The following is a 22,180-nucleotide window of genomic DNA, read 5'->3' on the forward strand; positions in this document are numbered from 1 at the left end:
ACAGCATCTAATATATCTCTCCTTTTTTCCAGGGAACTGAAAATGGCCCTTCAGCTATGCTAGGTCTATAATGGGAAGTGTTACACTTCGATATTTCTGTTATGGGTGCCTTTTTACATCTGCGACCTGGACAGTTTTGCTCTTTGTTTACTTTAACTTCAGTGAAGTGACTCAGCCACTTAAGAATGTGCCCATCAAGGGGTCTGGTCCCCACGGACCATTTCCCAAAAAATTCTACCCCCGTTTCACACGAGGTCCAAGCCGAGTGTTAGAGCCACAGCTCAAAGCAAATAGAATTGGTGATGTGCTGGGTAATCACATTGAAGATCCAGAAAAAGACCACCTGAAATTCTCTTCTGAGTTGGGTAAGTGTACCAGCAGCTGTGTCAAAGTATTTAGTCAGTGGGAGTTTATTCTTTAAATTGTATTGCTCAGAGGACTAGAAATGTGTCATTTTTTTCTCACACTGATTTATTTTGTTTCAAAACTAGCTGAGGTTTTGTGATTTTTTTTTTTCCCCCAGATCAGTGGGGGAAATATATTCTAAATTTTCCATCTCTTAAGTATTTTATGAGGACTTGGGGGAATTAATAAGGTTCAAAAGGAAATAAATAAAGAAAAAGAGTTAGAAAACAGAACTGTGGGAGAAGGTTTTAATTACTAGGATTTTTAATGAGGGGAAGAAATATTTGAAAGATGACTGTATAACTTATTTGAAAGGCAGATTAACTAAACGGAACATAAGGTGTTGTTTTAGAAAAGCTGGGGTTACTCATATCTAATAAGATTCCACTTGTGAGAATTAAGACCATGGGAACCATACATTAAATATAATTTACAAAATCTTAGTACGAAATAGGACCCTCCCTGTCCCCCCACCATTATATTCTGTTTAATCTGGAAAAGGGCATCTACTGGAATGCCTTTGAATACTTTAACTCCTGTAGTCCTGGTTAGCAAATTTTAATTTAAGGGATAAATGAGCCATTTTGATTATCTTTAAAACTTAAAGTTAACTTTGATATTGTTATAGAATAAAACAATTTTAAGAAATAAAATCAGTTTTGAGTATTTAATGATTCTCTATTAAAGTTGATTAAGATTCTGTGTGTAAACAGAAACTAATATCTAGTTCAGTTTTTGTCACATACATTCCTGATCTTTTTCAAATAGCCACTAAAAGCATGAGTGAAAATTTTTCTGGCTCTAATTTATTTATGTTTATTTTGGTGAAACGTTAATAGAAAAGTAGCATTTGGTTTGCCATTTAAAAAAAAAATGTTTTGGGCTGGGGAAGTGGCTCAAGCGGTAGCGCGATCGCCTGGCATGCGTGCAGCCCGGGTTCAATCCTCAGCACCACATACCAACAAAGATGTTGTGTCCGCCGAAAACTAAAAATAAATAAATAAATATTAAAAAAAATAAATAAAAAAATAAAAAAAATTAAAAAAAAATGTTTTTTAGTTGTTAGTGAATCTTTATTTTATTTGTTTATGGTGCTGAGAATTGAACCCAATGTCTCACACACATACTAGGCAAGTGTACTACCACTGAGTCACAGTCCCAGCCCACTGTATTTGCCTTTGAAAGAAGTAGGGAGAGAATTGTAGATATTCAAAGTGACAAACCCAGATTACCTAAGTGAAAATTAAATTCCTTCCAAAAAATTCTTAAGAATCTACAAACATACTGTTAGAGTAGTAAAGAGAGTACTAGATGTGTAAAAATCAGTTGGATTTCTATATATCAGCAATGAATGGTCCAAAAATGATGTTATAAGAACAATTCCATTTATAGTGGTGTCAAGAAGGTTAGAATACTTAGACATTAATCTATCCAATGAGGTTAAGTCCTGTGTGCTAAAAACTGCAAAACAATGCTAGGTAAGTAGAAAGACAGTCTATTTTATTAAATGAAATACTAAATATTATTAAGATGTCAGTATTACACCAAACAACCTATAAAACTCAGTGCAGTTTCTGTCAAAATTCTAGTGATTTCGATTAAAATGTTGGGAAAAGTTTTTTCTAAAATTAATATGGAATTGTAGGGTCCCTGAATAGCCAGAAAACTTGTAGAAAAGAAAAAAGTTGGGGCTGGTACTGTGGCTCAGTAGTAGTGCCCTTGCCTGGCATATGTGAGGCACTGGGTTTAATTTTTCAGCACTACATATAAATAAATAAAATAAAAGTCTATCAACAACTAAAAAAAACAACAACAAACAAACAAACAAAAAAAAACAAAGAACAAAGTTGGAGGACTCAGAAGTTTTAAAACTTACAGCTACAGTGATTAAAACAGTTATCTGGCATATGGATAGACATGAGTCCAAAAATAAACCCAGTGAATGCACAGTCAACTGGTTTGTAAAAAACGGGGCTAAGACCTGCACCTCAGATAGAGCATTAATCTCCAGGATATATAAAGAACTCAAAATATTTAACACCAGAAAACCCCCAGATAATAATAAATGGGCAAAGGAACTGAACAGGCACTTCACAGAAGAAATATGATCGGCCAACAAATACATGAAAAAATATTATCTCTAGCAATTAGAGAAATGCAGATTAAAACTACACTGAGATTCCACTCACTCCCACCAGAATGCAATTATCAAGAATACAAGTAACAATGTTGATGAGGATGTGGGGAAAGGGTACACCCATACACTGCTGGTGGGACTGCAAATTGGTGCAACCACTCTGGAAAGCAGTATGGAGATTTCTCAGAAAAGTAGGAATGGAACCAAGATTTGACCCAGTTATCCACTCTTTCATCTCTACCCAAAGAACTTAAAATCCGCATACTACAGTGGCGTAGCCACATCAATGTTTATAGCAGCTCAGTTCACAATAGCTAAGCTGTAGAATCAACCAAGGTGCCCTTCAGCAGATGAATGGTTAAAGAAAATGTGGTGTATATACTTGGCCATAAATAAGAATGAAATTATGGCATTTGCTGGTAAATGGATGGAATTGGAGACTCTCATGCTAAGTGAAATAAGCCAATCCCCAAAAACCAAAGGCCGAATGTTCTGTCTATTATGTGGATGCTAACACGAACAAGGAATATAGAAGTTAAGTGGATTAGACAGAGGGGAATGAAGGGAAGGGAAGGGAGATAGGAATTGGAAAGATACAATGAATCAGACATACCTTTTCTATGTTTATATATAAATAGGTCATAGTGAAACTCCACATCACATACAGCCATCAGAATGGGATCCCAGACTGGGTTGTAGCTCAGTGTTTGAGCACTTGCCTCACATGCTTGTGGCACTGGGTTTGATCCTCAGTACTATATAAAAAAATAAATAAATAAACAAAGATATTATGTCCACGAACAACTAAATAAATAAAAGAAGTAAAGAAAGAAAGAAAGAATGGGATCCTAATTAGAATAAGTTATACTCCATGTATGTATAATATGTCAAAATACACTTCACTGTCATGAACAAATTGAGAAAAACAAACTTTTTTTTAAAAAAAGGAGGTGGGCTAAGACCATTTAATGGGGAAAGAATCACACAGAATTGAGACAACTGGTTATCCATGTGCAAAGAATGTTTTTGGGTCCTTTCTTCATACCATGTGCAAAAATTAACTCAAAATGGATCACAGATCTAAATATAGAGTGAAAAACCTTAAAACACCTACAAGGATAAGTCTTCATGATCTTGGACTTGGCAGTGATTTCTTAGATATAACATCAAAAATACAAGTAATAAAGAAAAAAATAGATAATTTGAACTACATCAGAATAAAAACTTGGGCATTGAGGACACTAAAAAAAAGATAGTGCACAGAATGGGAGAAAATATTTGCAAATCATATCTCTAAGAAGAGCCCAGTGTCCTAAATATATAAAGAATTCTTCCAACTCAACAATAAAAAGACAAATAGCTTGATTTAAAAAATGGGTAAAAGATTTGTTAGATCTCTCTTGAAAGACATTCCAGTGACTAACAGACACAAAAAGATCTTAACAGAATTTGTTATTATGGAAGTACAAATTAAAACCATTTCACACCCACCTGGATGGCACTAACGAAGATGCAAGTGATCAATGAGTGTTAGTGGACACAGCGGAGCTGAAACCTCACGTATTGCTGGTGGGTGTCAGGTGGCACACCGCTGTGGAGGAGTTGGTGGTTCCCCAGTAAGGGATGAAGGGTTGCCACCTACCCAGTAGTTTTACCCCCGGGTGTATACTTGAAAGAATTGCCAACACCAGCCCCAGCGATAGAGAGCTTGCCTAGCACGTGTGAGGCCCTGGGTTTCATCCCCAGCACTGCACACCCACACATGCAAAAGAATTGCAAATGGGTGTAAAAACTTGTACACAGATGTTCATAGCAACACTGTTCTTAATACTAGACAAGGTGGAACAGCTCAGGCATCCATCAGCTGATGAAGGGATGAAGAAAAAATGTGGTCTACCCATATATTAGAGTATAATTCAGACATAGACAGGGACGAAGTTATCACACATGATTCAACACAGGGGAACCTTGAAAGAATGCCAAGTGAAAGGCCAGACCCAGGGCGCATGCTGTGGGGTCCATTCGTGTTGAGATGTCCAGAAGAGGCATGTGGATAGAGACAGACAGAGTCTAGTGGTGGCCCGGGCAGGGCAGGGTATTGGGCACTGCATGGGTGGGTGCAGGGTTCCTGTGGAGTGGGGAAAATGTTATGCAGCTAGATAATTGTTACAGCGAACAGTACTCTAATTGTGCTAAATGTCAGTAATAGTACTTTTTAGGATAATTAATTACTGCAATTAAAAAATGAAAAAGCCTGTATAAATTCTACAAAGGAAACAATTCAGAAGGAATTAGTATAAATCAGTATAGTAGTAACTAAAAGTATGCTGATTTATGAAGTTATCAGTAAACAATTATGGAAAAAAAAGTGGAAAAGTACATTTTAGAAAGATATCAGCAGTAAATTTAAAATTACAAATGTTTTCTCATTTAATCTGCAGGTAATTATAAAGTTGATTGAAATAACTCCTTAGGTGCTAATTAATGAGGTTTGGCTGTCATTGTATTTGAGCAGGGAAGGGAGAAAAGTGTGTAGAAGCAATCTTTTAATTTAAAATAATTTTTCATCAAGAGATCTCTATTAGGAAAAGGTTCTCTGTGTCCTGGGCAGGAGGTCTGTGTGGTGATGCTTGAATGGAGAAGGGCTGAGACTGCCAGGTGCCAACCTGGGTGCCGGGTATGGAGCAATTCAAAGCCTCTTCTCTGTTAGAGTTTCCTTGGTGAAATGCAAATAGTGATGTGTTGTCATGTGCTGGGAAAGGCTCTGGCCAGAGGCATGGACAGAGCTCACGCTGCCACAGGCACCAGGTGTCCTGTGGCCAGGAGCACTGGGAGACACCCCAGGACCAGCCGCCACACCTGAATGACAGGAGTTCATGTTAAAGAACAGAGCTGTCCCTTTACTTTCAGAATCCTGCATTTCTCCATTTCCTTTGATCGTGAAATCTTTTATTCTTTTCAACATATGTTGGTGTCCATGGGATTAGCTTTCCGTGAACAGACCTGGGAAATGCTGTTTCACAGCGAGTTGTTCTGCAAGGAGAGCTGAGGGGTCTGCATGGGAAAGAGGCACAAAAGGAGCCACTTTCTTTCTAAGCAGATGAGAGTTCTGACGAACATGAGAGGACGCAGGGAGAAGCACAGAAGTCCTGATGAGGTCTGTGCAGGAGTTCCTTGATGGAGCAGCCTTCTAACAGTGTGTCAGTAGTCTTTTGGGGCAGCATTCATATAAAAATTGGCCAAGATTGGCAGTTGTCAAAGTCCATTGGGATTTAATAATTCATTATTGTGAGGAAAATTATCAGAAGAAAATTTTTCTTGATCAGAGGTCAATTTGTCTGTTGAATATAATATGCTCTTAAGATTTGACCTGTGAGCAGGTGTTGCTTATGGTTAGGACAAACTTAATTTTTTTACCAGACTGATAATAATAATTTGACCTTGATCTCAGTTTATTTATTTGTAGCTGGAGACTTGAGAAACATGACTCTTATCTGGTAAATTATAGGGTCCAGTTGAGACTTGGGAAACTTGGACATCATGGCAGTAACCTGAAAGCCTCTCCACAACATGTGCGCTGATGGTAACTTCACTCTTTTGTAGGCATGATTTTCAATGAACGTGATCAGGAGCTGAGAGACTTGGGCTATCAGAAACATGCCTTTAATATGCTCATTAGCAACCGCTTGGGCTACCGCAGAGATGTGCCGGACACCAGGGATGCCGCGTACGTCCGTCCCTCTTCCTTTCTGCTCGTGGAGTTTGGTGATGGTCCTTTTAGTGCTGGTCTGAGTCAGAAGGGTGGTGGGCTTGGGCTTTCCACTTCTGTTTCCTGGAAGCCCTGTGGTCTGAGGTTTACTGACAAGGTCCTGGAGCTTTCTGTGTCCTGAAATTTCCTTACATGGGAAGGAGGAGGGGGCTGCAGATTAAATAACCTGAACCTAAGCTCATTTTAAATGTTTATTTTTTTGGAGTTATCGCAAAAACAAATTAGAGTCGGTAAGGAATTTTTCACTTATAATATTTACAGTTTCATTTTTTTCTTTGAAAGGCTTTTTCATTCCACTGTCAGACATTTGTTGAGGCTTTCTATTTGCTAAGTACTATTAGGCCCTGGAAATCAGAAGTATTAAGACGTAATCTCTGGATTCCCAGGGCTCGGGGTCCAGCAGGGGAGTCAGAGGAGTGAGCAGAGCAACGCAACAGCATATGGGGAGGGGCTGAGGTGGGAAGCAGGGAAGTGGGGACCTGGTGCCTGGGCAGGTCAGGCAGGCCTCATGGAGGTCAGAGGCCTTTCTACGTGAAGGAACAGCTGGTGGAGATGCTCAGGACGCTCAAGTCTTACAAGGTTGCCAGGACTGACCCAAAGCCCTTGGGCTCTGCGGGAGAAGAGCAGAAGCCGAGCTGACCCCCAGGACTGCCATGTGGATGCCGTGGAGGAAATCAGCACTCTGGATTATAGGCTTCCTAATCTGTTGTCACTTACAGCCACCTCACTCTTACAGTAGTGCTCACTTGCAAGCTCTTCTGTTGTCTTGAGACATTGTGGGCTTATCATCAACCCTTTTGGTAATATTGAGCAAAAAATAACCAGTTTCAAATGTTTTCCTTTGATGTTTCTATTTCCTTTTGAAAGCTCACTAAGGAGAAGCTGAACATAGCTCAGGTGTTCATTAAACATTGATTTTAGCAGAAATAACTCATGTAATTTCTCTATCACACACACACAAAAAAAACCTTGAAGTTTTACAACTATTTAACAGTAATGAAGATACTAGGTATCAGGGAGAAATTATTAACAAAATATAAAACATTTGAAGGAAAGAGCATAGTGTTTCCTTTTGTGCTTTTGAAAATTTATAATAATGTAAGAAAAAGGCCAAACAAGGGGATAATGATCTAGGGAATTATCCCTGTTTAGTGAATAATGACCTGGGGTTTTTAAATAAATGTCAGGTTTTCTCTTCTTTATGTTTACAGATGTAAAAAAAAATCTTACCCAGTCGACCTGCCAGTTGCTAGTGTTGTCATCTGTTTCTACAATGAAGCTTTCTCTGCCCTGCTGCGGACAGTGCACAGCGTGGTGGACCGCACGCCCGCACACCTTCTGCATGAGGTCATCCTTGTGGACGACAACAGCGACTTCGGTAGGTGCCACTGTGCCAGGCCCTGGGCACCGAGGCTGTGACTGAACACACGCTGGGTACAGCTTCTACACATGCAGTAGCAGCTGAGCCGAGATGCCTGTCCATTGCTGTAGGATCATTCTGAAGATATGCCTTATTTTTGTAATCTGTTTATAAACTGTGACCTGAATTTGGCCCTTGAAATTTTTCCCTTGGCTGACTTTTAAAGAAATATTTGTAGATTTAAGTTTTGTTTATCCCTCATCAGTTTCTTTACTGGTTACATTGTACAAAATTTTAGTAAGATGAGGAAAGCAGGAATGATAAAATGTGTGTATTTTAGCCACATGCAGACTCCTGTGACCCCTGCTGCAGTGGAGGTCTGTACTGTTCCCTCAGCAGGTGGCCTCGCTCGTGCTGCCCCCTGGCAACCATTCTTCTCTGATTTTGTCATTTTGAACATGTTAGTAAAAGGAATCATTCAGTCCTTGTGAGATTGTCATTTTTCACTGGGCATAGTGCTTTGACTGGTCAGTTGTCCCAGACCCAGGTGGATTGCACTGAGAGCTCTGCGATGACCTCTGCCTGCCAGTACATTATGGTGCCCTGCGCACTGTCCACACCTGTCTTTAATTCACTATGCACCAGTAGGTAGAAGGCTGTCGACTCATGCAGCGCCCAGCTACTCTGATAACCACCAAGGACTTGGCACCATGTGACTTCCATATACCAACACTGATACCCAAAGGACCAACATTCTCAAACCTTGGAAAATATCGGAAATTCACAGTAGAAAATTTGGAAAGGTTATTGGAAATCAAAACTTTAGTGGCACTTGCCTGTAATTCCAGCAACTCGGGAGGCTGAGGCAAGAAGATCACAAGTTCAAAGCCAACCTCAGCTACTTAGGCCCTAAGCAGCTTAGTGAGACCCTGCCTCAAAATAAAAAAATTATAAAGAGCTAGGGATGTGGCTCAGTGGTTAAGCATCTCTGGTTTTAATCCCCAGTTCCAGGAAGGAAGGAGATAAAAATTTACTTTAATAAATGAGTGATTCTAAGTCTGGACCAAGGGGATTTGCTAAAGACTAATTGCTGGAATTTATAGTTGATGTTTTTGTTTGGTTTGGTTTGTTTGTTTCTGAGTTGGGGTTTGCTATGCTGCCCAGGCTGACCTGGAACTCCTGGGTCAAGCAGTCCTCTTGGCTTCAGCCTCCCAGGTAGCAGGACTGGTACTTAAACACCATGCCAGTTTGATTTGTCTTTTTTATCTTTAAAAAATTTCGTGATAATTTACAGTTATTTGTGTACTGACCATCTGTGAAAAGTATTACTGCTTATTATCTTTTCTGATTTTTGACATTATTATGAAAGGTGCACACCCTGAAATTCAATAGTGCCCTTCGAAGGAAGACACTAAATTATATAACCAAGGTCATATTTGTATGTGCGATTTCATGTTATTGGTAGGGGAAATAGAAGTGGCTTCTTAACTTTCTAAGAGAAGTCGGATTCGGTCGCCCAGAGCAGACCCCAGCCTGGTTCTTTTTTCACTGTGGCTGCTGGACTCCAGACCTTGCTCTTACAGAGACTGCTCTCCCATGGACAGCAGGGCCTGCAGGGAGTGACTCCTCCTGCCCTTCATTTTCTTTTCTTCCTATAGAAGCTAGGTATTCTTTCAAAATAGAAGATTCTGTAGTTTTGCTCAAAAATTTGTTGTTGTGGATTTTGGCACATACCAGCTCCAACTTTAGAAAAGCTATAAAATGCTTGTGTGTGTGTCTCATACAGTTTGAATAATTATGGAACTCTTTATTTTCAGATGATTTAAAAGGAGAATTAGATGAGTATGTACAAAAATACCTCCCTGGAAAAATTAAAGTCATAAGAAATACAAAGCGTGAGGGATTGATTCGAGGACGGATGATTGGTGCAGCGCAGGCCACAGGTACAGCTGCCCCTGTGTTTTTCTCCCTGGTGTCCGGTGCTGATTCCGAGGGCGGGTCCTCAGAGCCTCCCCACGGCTTGAGTGAGTGCCGCTGGCTGGAGGCAAGGCTGACAGCTTGGAAAGGCCTTTTCGTAGCTCTGACTCTGCTTTTCCAGAGCACAGAGGGCGGAGAGGAAGCTCTAGAATACTTGTTGGGATGGTGTTACATTGGCCCTTGTTGCTCATTACTGTCCCTCAGCTAGGTTTTACTATGTAAGCAAAAATGTCCAAACCAAAATGTAACTAATACAAAACTTAGAGCACACAAACCCAGCTGTTTCACTTGCATTAGGCTCCTAGCTCTTGGGGTGCGTGCCTTTGAAGCCATGAGTGGGGATCTCAGATCTCAGTTGGTAGGTTAGGGTTGGGCTTCACGGCTGTTAAAGGGGTTAAACCCTCCCTGTTAATCATTCTGATTCCGTTGAGGGGGATGTCTCCATTGTTTCTAATAGCTCTTTAAATTCTCATTCACCATCTCTAGCTGTCCACTCGAAAAAGAAAGGGCAGGTGTCAACTGGGGACTCCTGTAGAGAAGGCATCTACAGGAGTCCAGCTCAGCTGCCCGAACCCTTGCGGTGTCTTTGCTGTGCTGGGTTGAGCTTGGGCTCCCCTGTGCCAGGGTTCTGCTTTGCTTCCTGTGGTCACCAAAAAGTGTGTGGGTCTTGTGTTCCTGATGTTCCTTTGTGGTCCTGATTAAAGAATTAGAGATGTGATGTTGCAGAGAGTTTGTGGACATAGAGAAGGGACTCAGAAGTGGTGTGAGCTCGCCGAAGGCTCTGCTCCGCACACCCAGCCGCTGGCACCTGCCCTACCTGCTCCAGCTGCAGCCACTGCCATTCCTCCTCTACAACCCACGGTGACTTGTGGCAGTTAGCGGACAGAGATCCTGCTCATGTCCCCTGGATTTCTTCTAGTTGAGGACTGCTGTTCTGGCTGCGCAGTTACTGAAGGCAGCAAGGTACAGCAGTGGCTGGGTGTTGTCGGGCCCTGCTGTCTGAACTCCTGAAGTTACACACGTTTACTGTTGTGTATTTTTTTTCAGATGAAAAGTTATTTAGGGGCTTGGGGCTGTGGCTCAGTGGTAGAGCACTTGCCTTGTGTGTGTGAGGCACTCAGCACCACATAAAAAGAAATAAAATAAAGGTATATACAAAAAGTTATTTAGGTGTTTTTGTGGTACTAGGGATTGAACCCAGGGGCACTTAACCACTGAGCATATGCCCAGCCCCTTTTTTATATTTTATTAGAGACAGGGTCTTGCTAAGGTCTTGCTAAGTGGTGAGGCTGGTTTTGAGCTCACGATCCTCCTGCCTCAGTCTCCTGAGTCTCTGGAATTACAGGTGTGCACCACCTTCACTGGGATTTCAGGATTTCTTTTTTTCCCATTATGATCTGGTGGTCATATATAGTTTTCAGATATGGAAGCTAGTTTGGAGGAAGTTATTGTAGCAGGTTCATTGTGATCTGGGGTAATTTTACTTCCTCTAGTTAAATGGAGTTAATTGGAAGAAGTAACACTTCCAGAATTAAGAAAAGCTATGAATACACTTCTGCTCAAAGAAACCTTGATTAAATTGGTCTCATTTCACATTTAATGCACACACTGAGCATTTGCCTTTCTGCACTCAGCAGCAGCCAAGAGCCGTGTGCCATCTTGAATTCTCGTTAAGGTTGTTAGCAAACATTGTTCTACGTGACTGATTCACTGTCATCTTTGAAAACTTTCTTGCCTGAGGTATTTCTTTTATCATTGAAATTGGATTCACTTTGTGCTTTTAGGTAACTCATGTAAAATCTATATCAGAGGTTTCATAGATGCACACTTAGAGTAATAATGCTCCCTGATGAGAGTTTATTTTCCCAAGTGCTCAGAGTAACTATGATGATGTCAAAGAAATTTGGAATTATCAAGAACAGAAGTCCTCATTCTTGCTCACATTTATCAGAGGAATTAAAAATGCAAGATAAAATTTTTATGAATAATATTTTGCAAACTAGAAGGAAGATGTATTGTGTTGGCTGATGAGAGCCACTAAAGCTGAGAGAGTGGGGGAAATTAGAAATGTAGGAAATGGAAGAGAGGAATATGGGAAAGGCAGGGCCATGGGAGGCATGGAGGGTGCACCTTAGCTGGTGGCATCTGGCCAGGAGCAGTGCTGCTCTCATTAGGGAGAGAATCACCACACTCTTAACAGTTAGTGGTGCTTCCAAGTCCCCAGCTGAGAAGCGGTGTGTTCCCTATACTGTTTACCGAGGCAGGCAATCTATTTGAGTATGTTACTAAATTTAGAATTATTTTGATTAAAGTAGTTGTAATGAAAAAAGCCCCACACAGCAGGCCACTGTGTACCAAAACATCTTGACTCACTGGGTCTGACCCTTGGAAGAATTTAATTGTCCCTGTGAGACTTTGTCCTTTTCCCAAGTAGATGCCTCATTGTCTAGAAGCTTCTCGGGTTGTGCAGATGACAGCAGAATGCTCTGGGCAGAGTGCTCTCTTGTTCCCAGCTGGCAAAATAAAGAGTACCAGCTTCTTGTTCGTCCCCTGTACTGGCTGGTGGCAACCGCGCAGCAAGGTGGGAAGCAGTTCTTCTGAACTCTGCCCTTTGCCCCCTCAGGAGAAGTGCTTGTGTTCCTGGACAGCCACTGTGAAGTGAATGTGATGTGGCTGCAGCCCTTGCTAGCAGTCATCCATGGGGACCCGCATACCGTGGTGTGCCCAGTGATTGACATCATCAGCGCCGACACGCTTGCCTACAGCTCGTCTCCAGTGGTGCGCGGAGGGTTCAACTGGGGCCTGCATTTCAAGTGGGACCTGGTCCCCCTTACTGAGCTGGGTGGGGCAGACGGAGCCACTGCACCAATAAGGTAAGACTTTGCTTTCATGTTTTAAAAAGTCTCAGTACTTCCTTGGAAAAGAAAAGTACGTTAAAGATAATTCCTGCTCATTTGTAGGGGGAAGTATTGACTTCATTTGTCCACTAAACATTTCTTTCAATTTTTTGTGCCCTGCCAAATCTTAAAGAGAGATTTGCAAATAACTTTAGTTAAAGCTTTAAGGTTTTATGAGAGAGGCAGATGGATGCGGCAGTATCCTTTGGTCACTGTTGCACGAGGCACCTTGGAATACTTGGTGTCCTGTATCATGTCGTCAAAGTACATAATTTATTGCATCATTCACTAACTTGTCTTCAGTTCTTTGCTACATGTTGAGTATCCCTTCTCTAAAATGCTGGGACCAGAAGTATTTTGGATTTTTGTTGGATTTTGGAATATTTGCATATACATGATGAGTTATCTTGGGGATGGGACCCAAGTGTAAACATGAAATTTATGTTTCATATACATATACTTTATACATATAGCCTGGAGTGGTCTTAGTATACCTAACCTGTCGCACAAAGTCAGGTGTGGAATTTTCCACTTGTGGCTTCATGTTGGTGCTCAAAATGTTTGATTTTGGAGCATTTCTGTTTTTGGATTAGGGATGTGCAACTTATAATAAGAATAATGCTGTGCTAAAGAACATTAGTATACCAGCCTTTTCTTTAATCAGGCTTTCAAAAGATGGATTCTTAACTGGTACAAATACTGATCCTAGTGTACTAATTATTTCAGTGTCATCCATAGTATGTGTTATAAATTTGCTCTCATGTTATTTTTCCTGTCCTATTTTTATTTAAAATTTTTATGTAGATTTTATAGAACTTTAAAGTCCTTGGTCATTGTCTTTTTAAAAAACATATATTGCAAAATTAACATACTTATAGATAAAAAGTACAAGCTGCAGTTCACGCACCTTGACAGTGGTTATGTCATGACACTCTGTAAGTAAGTGCCACTTCTGAACAGGACCCAGAGGCCCCTCCAGGCTGCCCTGGTCCTAGCCTGACAACACAGGTGTTGCTCCCCTGCTGTGACATGTGCTTGCTCTCCGGCATTAGTGGCACTTCAGGGAGGGGTCTTTACACAGAATAGTTTTGCCTGCTCTTGCTCTTTATATAAATGCCCACTCGCTTCATTATTTAATTTCACTTTGTTTGTTCAACATTGTTTTGAAATCTTTCCACGTGTGGTACACGGCTGCAGGTGACTCATTTTCACTACTGGGTAGTGGTCTGTTCTGGGAGTCCAGCATGACATTTATGCAGCTCACTGTGTGTTGGTGGGACACTTGGTTGTTTTCTGTTTGTGGTGTTCTTAGCTTTATAAGCAGAGCTGTTAGCCTTCTCATTTGTGATGTCTAGTGAGGTGAGTTTGCACGCCTCTCCTCAGCTTTGGTAGATGATCTACTGAAGATGGAGCAGATGCTTTCTCAGCAGGTCAGGTGTCCAGAGTGCCCCTGATGGTCTTGCAGCCCTGGTTAGTGTGCATCTGAACCACTGAGGGGACATTGACAGGTCTGTGCCTGGTTCCAAGTTCAGATGTGATCTCCCAGCAGAGTGGGTCCTGTCTCTGCTGCGCTTTCTGGTGGGCCTGCTGCTGCTCCTCCTAGAGGGAGGGGCGTCCCTGAGGAGAGCACAGCTCTGGTCTCCAAGTGCTGGTCGTTCTATGCACTCACCCCCGGGGCACAGCGAGGCTCCCAGGGGGTGGACGCCTTTGTTTCTCCTCCCTCCTCTGGACCTGGTCCTCTTCAGAAGCTTTACTCAACATGCAGTTGAGTAAAGTCGTCTTTTTTTTTCCCCCTAAACTTTTTCAATGCCAAGAAGTTCCCTAGACTTTGTTGCATGTATTCTCATTCTTAGTAGCTAGTTAAATCTCTTCACCTGTTTCACCAACTTTGGGGATATTTTTATTGCTTAAATTTTAGTATTTTTAATCAGAAACACGCATTTGTTCCTAGATGAGGAAGTGGAGATCTTTGGGGGAGGGTCAGGCTGTCTTTGGCCTTTCTTCCTGTTCTTCCTCTCTGAGGCAGGTTGTGGGCCATCTCTGCTCCTGGCCTTGTTTCTTATTTCTTGGACACCAGATGATAGGTACCATCCTCTTTTCAGGATTAAGCAACTTTAGACTCTATGGACATGAAGCATGAAGACTGCTCAGGACATTGGTCCCTGTCCTCGGTCCCCTAGGCTGCAGTGTCGTCAAGCCTGGTTGCTCTGTCAGTGCCACCATGGTCTTGTGTCTAGATTGGCCCTATGCAAGGGCATACAGTGGATCTTGTTCACACTTTGTTTTTAGAACAGTGTGAAAGCTCTGTCTTTCAAGACCCTAGTTGCGCCGTTCGCTTTGTCTGTTTCTGTCTCTTACTTGCCTTTATTTGGACTGAGTTCAGATGTTTGTGTTCTGTTTCCAGCTGCCACCCATTACTAGAAGGCACATATTCTTACTGTTTTTTAGTGGTCACCCTGGACATTTTGTGTGTGTGTGTGTATGGGGAGGGTTGACCGTAGATTGAACCCAGGGACACTTGACAATGAACTACATCTCCTACCCTTTTTATTTTTTGAGACAGGGTCTTATTAATTGCTGAGGCTGGCTTGAAACTTCCTGCCTTAGCCTCCCAAATAGCTGGGATTATAGGTGTGCACCACCTCACCTGGCCAGTGTATATTTTTGATTTGTAAAAGTTTAATATAAATTGGCACTTTCCTCAAACATTGCCAGGGTCTTAGAATGTTCATACTCTAGTTCCTCCCTCCTGAGGTATATGCTGTTGATGAGATGCATGTACTTTAAGCTCCACAGGATGTTTTTGTGTAATCAGCATTTATGTTGTGCACATTATTTCCCCCTTTATGTTACCTGCTCCTTCAGCATCTGCATGCTAAAGAGTGGTATTCAGTTATTTCCTTATTATTTCTCAGTTTTTACTTTTCTGAAAATGTCCAGTTTCACTGTTGTTTTTTATTTTTTAGGTACTGGGGATTTATAACCCAGGGCACTTTCACCCCTGAGATATTTCCCCAACCTTTTAAAATTTTGAGACAGTGTCTTGCTAAGTTGCTGAGGTTGACCTTGAACTTAATTATTCATCTGCCTCAGCCTCCCTAGCTACCTAGATTACAGGTGTGTTCCTTTAAAAAATATTCATACTCAATATACAGATGTAGTTTGGCTGTTTTGTTTTTTTTTTCAGGATGCAAGAACCTTCTGGCTTTATTTCAGATGAGAAATCAGCGTCAGTCTTACTTTGCTTTCTTTGAAATAATCTCTCATTTTCATTGGCCGATTAAATTTGTCTCAGTTTTCAGAAGTGGTTTTTATTTTACTTATTTATTTTTGAATGCTTATTTTTTAATTTTTTAGATGGACACAATATCTTTATTTTATTTTTATGTGGTGCTGAGGATTAAACCCAGTGCTTCACACATGCCAGGCGAGCATGCAACCGTTTGAGCCACATCTCAAGCCCAAGAATTGGTTTTTAGATTAGGATAACTATGACTTCCTCTTTGATTGTATCCAGTTCCCTGCCAGACTTTCATTCTTTTGTCCTTGAACATATTGAGCAGTTACTTTGAAGTCTCTACTTGATAACTTCATCTTTGAAAACCCTGCTTGTTTGTTTCTATGGTAGGTTGTTTCTCTTATTTTCCTTCATGTTGTTTTTATCTTCCTCATTGCCTGGTTATTTGTTGTTTTGTTTTTGCTTAGGGCCAGACATTGGGTCACTAAAACCCATGATCCCCTGGATCCAGTTTGAGGAATGAGATGGCTGGAAGTTGGGCCTGAGCCTTACAGAGGCTGCCTGCTTCTGCTTCCTCGTTCCAGCACAGGCTTCTCAGCCTCTTGCCCTCCATAGGACCCCAGGGTCATTTGCTGTGTGTTAGGATAGGTAGCAGAATGCCAGTAGCAGCCCCTCCACACCACCCACATGCCAAGTCATGACAGCTAAGAATGCTCGTATTGTTATTTGTCCATTGAGGCAACGAAGTTGTCCCAGTTGAGAGCCACTGGTGACACATTTGGTCCTGCTCAAGGGACCAAGACTTGGGAAGTCTGTGGTGGACCTTGGAGTCATTTTTATCCCAGTGGCTCTGTGTGGTGGAGGAAATCATGATTGATTCCAGATAGAATCCTGTCAGACATGGGATAATGAGAAGGGACTCTTGACACTTACAAAAAGAGCTCTCGTGTGCAACACTGAGCACGTCACTAGCAATCTAGAAAATCCTCTTTTGTGGCCCAGCTCATTTCATTCCCTGATGGTAGGTCGAGTTAATGGTTAATCTGTTTGTTTCAGAGCTGCACTGAATTTTTAAAAACAGAAATGGCAGGTGAGGTAATGGCATGTCCCTGTGTAACTTACAGAGTTGGTACAGGAATTCTCTTTTCCTCCTAGGTCACCTACCATGGCGGGGGGACTGTTTGCCATGAACAGACAGTACTTCAATGAGCTTGGACAGTACGACAGTGGCATGGATATCTGGGGAGGAGAAAATTTGGAAATATCATTTCGGGTAATTTTGATTTTGTGTTCAATTACTAACTGTGGCGTGAAACGTTGTTGTTGTTGTACATCTGTTTTCTGTAAGTGCTCCTTGGCTTTCTTCACGGACACAGTCCCGAGTTAGGGCTGCTTTACCAGAGCCTGTGATATGGACAGGATCTGCTCAGATGGAGAAGCGCTCGGAAGGCCTTTGTCCTCAGAGGGCTGGGTGTGGCCTGAGTGAGCCTCCCAGGGACTGGAGTTCCACTCTTCATCAGCTTGCATGTCACTGTTGCTGCCAGGCACATGTGGTGGGGGGGTCCCGTCCCTTCTGGAGGTTCGAGGCTCCCATCTCACTGTGTCCGTAGCTGGACCTGCCATCACCTCTAGCTGGAGTCCTCCCACCTGAGGGGAAATTCCACATTCTCTTCTGAAAGGGCATGGTGTGGCTGGGTCTATGGCCAGGGGGACCTTGTGATAAGACTGTTGTGGGGACAGGAAGGGGGATGGAGGGAGAACTGAGGCCTCCCATCTCCTGGTGCAGTCAGCAGAGCCCTGGAGGATAAACCACTGTATGGACGGGTGCATCATTTTGTATTTTTGCAGATATATTGACTGCGTGTTTTTTAAGAGTTTTTTCCTCCATAATTTTAAAATTTTAAGATTAAAGGCAAAGGCAGGCATATAGGTTATCATTCGTTGCAACTTATTTTTTTTTTAAATAGTAACTAAATAATTCACATAATCAGGGGCAAAATTTAGACCAGAACTAAGGTCTTTTGACTCTTAATCCATAGGATTTCTTTTAAAACATATATGTTTATAATAAAGTACCTAAGAAGTTGGAAGACCAGTTAATCAGCATTCCTGGTCCCTAAGTTTCTGAGATCAAGTTCTTTGACCTGGTAAAAGCAGCAAAGTCTGGTGAGCATCTTTCATATACAGCAAAAAAATATTACATTGCTTTAGCATTTTTAGTACACTTTTAGTGCATTTTAGAAAGGTGTGATTTTTTAAAAAAATGTCCCTCTGATTTTTTTCTTTGAATATTTCTATTAAGATGAAGCAGCTTGCAAAGTTATAGACCTATTTAATGAAGATGTATTGTATGAACACTCGTACAGTGGTTCTGCAGCACTGAGCAGCGTTTAACGCACACTTTGCTTCTGGCCAGATCTGGATGTGTGGCGGTAAGCTCTTCATCATCCCTTGCTCCAGAGTAGGACACATTTTCCGAAAAAGGCGGCCCTACGGGTCTCCTGAAGGCCAGGACACCATGACACACAACTCTCTGCGGCTGGCTCACGTCTGGCTGGACGAGTACAAGGTGAGGCCTGAGGGCACAGTGGGAGCCCAGGGCAGAGGCACTGCATGGGCAGGGGCTTCTCTCCTCGCCCAGCACTGCCTCGTCCCCAAGTCTTCTCTTCACTCTCTTACTCAGCGTCGGATCTCACCTCCTCTGAATTGAACAGTGGCTGTGCTGTCAGAGGCAGTGCCGCGCCTGCCTGAGTTAGTTCTGATCCCCCTGGACTGCCAGAGTTGGCTTTGGGTCTCATGCTTCCCTCGTTAGGCTCCGCCCACCTGGGATTCCTTTCCGATTTTTCTTCTGTCTCACCCAACTTTTGATATTTTCTTTGTGATATTTTTGAATGTGTTCACATATCAATTTTGTAGCATTTTTTATCTCCTCAGAAGCTAGCACCCTGCTCCTCATCTGCCACTCCCTTTGTCACCAGGCATGACTTTGTAGTTAACCCGTCTTTCTTGGACATTTCACACAAATGAAGCTGTCCGTGATGTGTTTTCTCTCTGCCTTTTACTGGGCCTTAATGTTTTCAGATTCATCCATGTTGTACCATGTATTAGTATTTTGTCCCTTTTTATTGAATAATAAGGGACAAAATACTAATATTCTGTTGTGTAAATATATCACATAGTACTTTTCCATTCATTCAGCTGAAAGACATTGAGGTTGTTTCTATTTTTGACAATTATGAAAAATGCTGCTGTGAATGTGTACATTTTTACTCTTTTATTGAGCACCTACTGTGTGCCAGACTCTCTCAGGCACAGGGATAAAAGGTGAATAAGGGAGTGTGAGTGATTTCCAACAGGAGATGAATGCAGGTGGAGGCAGTGTTTGGGAGCAGAAGCAGGGACCCTGAGCAGCTCCTCAGTATTGCTTGCTCCTCTCCTCTCCTCTGCCAGACTGTGAGCTCCTTGAGATTCAACTTTGTGCTCATTTGGAGCCATCTTTACCTGACAGATCCCACAGTGTGATCTGCCAGGTCAAAGCCGTTTGCCTGGTCAGATTGGTACAGCCTTTGTCATGCTTGCCATGTTGGCGTGGCACTGATGGCCAGAAGCACAGGGGTAAAATGGCAGGTGCCCGAGAATCAATCAGATGTTGGCACCAACTCATACTCAGAAGTGAAAACCAAAATCCAGGGACGTGGGAGAAGAGGTACATTCCTGCATCGTTGGTGGGACTGCACATTAGTACAACCACTTTGGAAAGCAGAATGGTGAGTCCTCAAAAGACTAGGATAAATACATGTGGTGGTGCCATTCCTAAAGAACTCAATCGGCACACCATGGTGATACATGGGGCAGTTCACTATAGCTTAGTGCCCATCAACAGATGAGTAGATCAAAAAATCTGGCACATGTACACAAAGAGTTTCACTCAGCCATAAAGAGGAATGAGATGATGGTATTTGCCGATGAGTGGATGAAACTGGAGACTATTGTGCTAAGTGAAATAAGCCACATTTTCTCTCATGTGCAAGGTCAAATTAAGGAGGAAAGGGAGAGGGCAGATCCCACAAAAAGGGAAGATGAGTGGAGTGGGGGAGGGAGGAGGGATGGGAAAAGGGAGGAAATGCAGAATTAACTTGATAAAATTACACTAGGAACCTATGTGACTATGCCACAGTGAATTTTTTTTTTTTTTAAATTGGTACTGGGGACTGAACCTAGGGGTGATCAACTACTGAGCCACATCCCTAGTGCTTTTTAAAAAATGTATTTTATTCAGAGACAGGGCTTCACTAAGTTGCCAGGCTAGCACTGAACTTGCAGTCCTCCTGCCTCAGCCTCCTGAGATATTCTATAAAGCATTCTATAAAATACCAATTTTAAAAAAGCAGAAGGACCACCAATTAAAGAGAAGGAACCTGGGAGGGAAGGAGGAGAAGGAAAGAGGAGCCTCTGGCTGGACATGGTGCAGATTATATTCAAGGCATGTGTTACTGACACACAAACTTGTATACCTATAAGGCATTTCACAGCAAAAGCCAGTTTAATTTAAGAATGTCATTCATGAAATGGTAAAAATCTCAACACATCCTAGTAAATGTGCTTGCCTGTGCGGACAGTGCAGCTTGTGGGAGGGAGCCTGATGCCCTGATCCGCGTCGTCCCCTGTTCCCAGGATGCCTGACCGCGTGGTGGTTCAGACCTCTGGTGTTTGACAAGACACTTTCTCAAAATGAACCAGATCAGTGATATTTATGAATTTAAATATTGTACAGTTAAATTTTGGAAGAACTGCATAACTCAGTGGGCCAGTCAGTATTTTCCAATTGACTAAAGGCAACATGGTATAAAATCTTTCATGAGTAAAAGAGCAAGAAGATTTTAATGCAAAAGTATGAAAATCTCAGGAACTATTACTGAACTGTTTCTCCAGTCCTTTTTATTTTATTATTATTTGGAGTTAGGTCCTTGCCAGTTGCTGAGGCTGGCTTTCAACTTACCATCCTCCTAACCCAACCTCCTGAATTGCTGAGATTACAGGCATGTGCCACCGCACCGTTTTAAAATGAAAAATAAGCTGGGTGGATGGCACATGCCTGTAGTCTTGCTAAGTTGCATACATGGCTGGCCTTGAACTTGAGATCCTTCTTCCTCAGCCTGCCAGTAGCTGGGAGCATATGTACCATACCCAGCTATAAGTACACTTCAGAAAGTTACTGAGTTTGGTGTAGTAATTATCTTAACAACTACTCGGTGCCCATTTTTCCCTTGTTTTCAACAATATTTTCATGAAGTTGTATTTTTCAAAAATTTTTGCAAAAAACAAAGCAAATGCCCCTGTTCTCACTAAAGTTTGATTTGAAATGGTTTATTTTAATGAATAAATATTTTTATATTTGCTTTAAATAATCAATAGTATAGCCCATGCAAACAAAGGGTCTTTAGTAGCTTTTAAAAATATTGAGTCCTAAGACCACAGAACTTGAGAACTATTCTCAGGCTTAACCTGTTTCATGGATGCAGAGATGTACCATTTACACGTTTTGCCATTTCTGAAATTGGGACAGCATATCTTACAGTTTAAGGTATGTCCTTTTTTTTTTTTTTTTCAAATGATGTGAAAATTTCCATTGGTAACATCTGGCAACATCAAGAAAACACTGGAATGAAAAATTCAAACTTCAAATATAATTGTCTGATACTTATTTTAACAAACAAAGTTCCATTCTTTTTCTTTTTCTAATTCAGGAGCAGTATTTCTCCTTGAGGCCTGATCTGAAGACCAAAAGCTATGGAAATATCAGTGAGCGGGTTGAGCTGAGGAAGAGGCTGGGCTGTCAGTCCTTCAGGTGGTACTTGGATCATGTCTACCCAGAGATGCAGATACCTGGGCCCAACGCCAGACCCCAGCAGCCCATTTTCATCAACAGAGGACCCAAGCGGCCCCGGGTCCTGCAGCGTGGCAGGGTGAGGCGGCCGTCTTTGGCAGGTGCTTCACTAGAGGTGTGACCCCTTCCCAGCTTCCTCGAGAGAGCCCAGCTGTCGCCAGGTCCTTCCCTGCTGCCTGAGGGAGGCTCCCTTCCAGGCAGGCCTGTGCTGTGCCCTGCAGTGCCCACAGCTGTGGGGAAAGGCACTGTGGGTCCGTGGATGCCTGAAGAAAACAGGAGCAGAGTGGCTCTGGGGACCGCCTTGGATGGAGTGAAGGTGGCACAGAGTGGGCTTTTCAAACACCCGATGTCCCACGCAGTCCTCCATCAACATTCCCCCTTAATTTCTGAGCTACATCCCCAGCCCTTTTTATTTTGAGACCAAGTCTTGCTCAGTTGATGAGGCTGACTTTGAACTTGCAACCCTCTTTGTCTCAGCCTCCTGAGCTGCTGGGATTACAGAAGAAATTA

At 42.2% G+C, this 22,180-nt stretch overlaps 1 protein-coding gene across 7 annotated transcripts in view; it reads left to right on the forward strand.

Moving 5' to 3' along the window:
- Positions 1 to 22,180, forward strand: part of Galnt11 (polypeptide N-acetylgalactosaminyltransferase 11) — a 41,940-nt gene that overhangs the window by 16,756 nt on the left and 3,004 nt on the right. For 2 of the 7 annotated variants that reach the window (XM_078040884.1, XM_078040885.1), the window contains exons 2-9: positions 33 to 365; positions 6,146 to 6,269; positions 7,523 to 7,689; positions 9,489 to 9,614; positions 12,272 to 12,521; positions 16,939 to 17,056; positions 18,200 to 18,352; positions 21,531 to 21,785. In XM_078040884.1, coding sequence (XP_077897010.1) covers positions 71 to 365; positions 6,146 to 6,269; positions 7,523 to 7,689; positions 9,489 to 9,614; positions 12,272 to 12,521; positions 16,939 to 17,056; positions 18,200 to 18,352; positions 21,531 to 21,785 — 1,488 coding nt within the window. In that variant the 5' untranslated portion in view covers positions 33 to 70. Of the gene's footprint in view, positions 1 to 32; positions 366 to 6,145; positions 6,270 to 7,522; positions 7,690 to 9,488; positions 9,615 to 12,271; positions 12,522 to 16,938; positions 17,057 to 18,085; positions 18,353 to 21,530; positions 21,786 to 22,180 lie in introns of those variants that run through there. The other 5 variants (XR_013435515.1, XM_078040886.1, XM_078040889.1 and 2 more) reach the window with 5 other exon arrangements.

Source organism: Ictidomys tridecemlineatus, chromosome 2 (genome assembly GCF_052094955.1).
Source record: "Ictidomys tridecemlineatus isolate mIctTri1 chromosome 2, mIctTri1.hap1, whole genome shotgun sequence".
NCBI lineage: Eukaryota > Metazoa > Chordata > Mammalia > Rodentia > Sciuridae > Ictidomys > Ictidomys tridecemlineatus.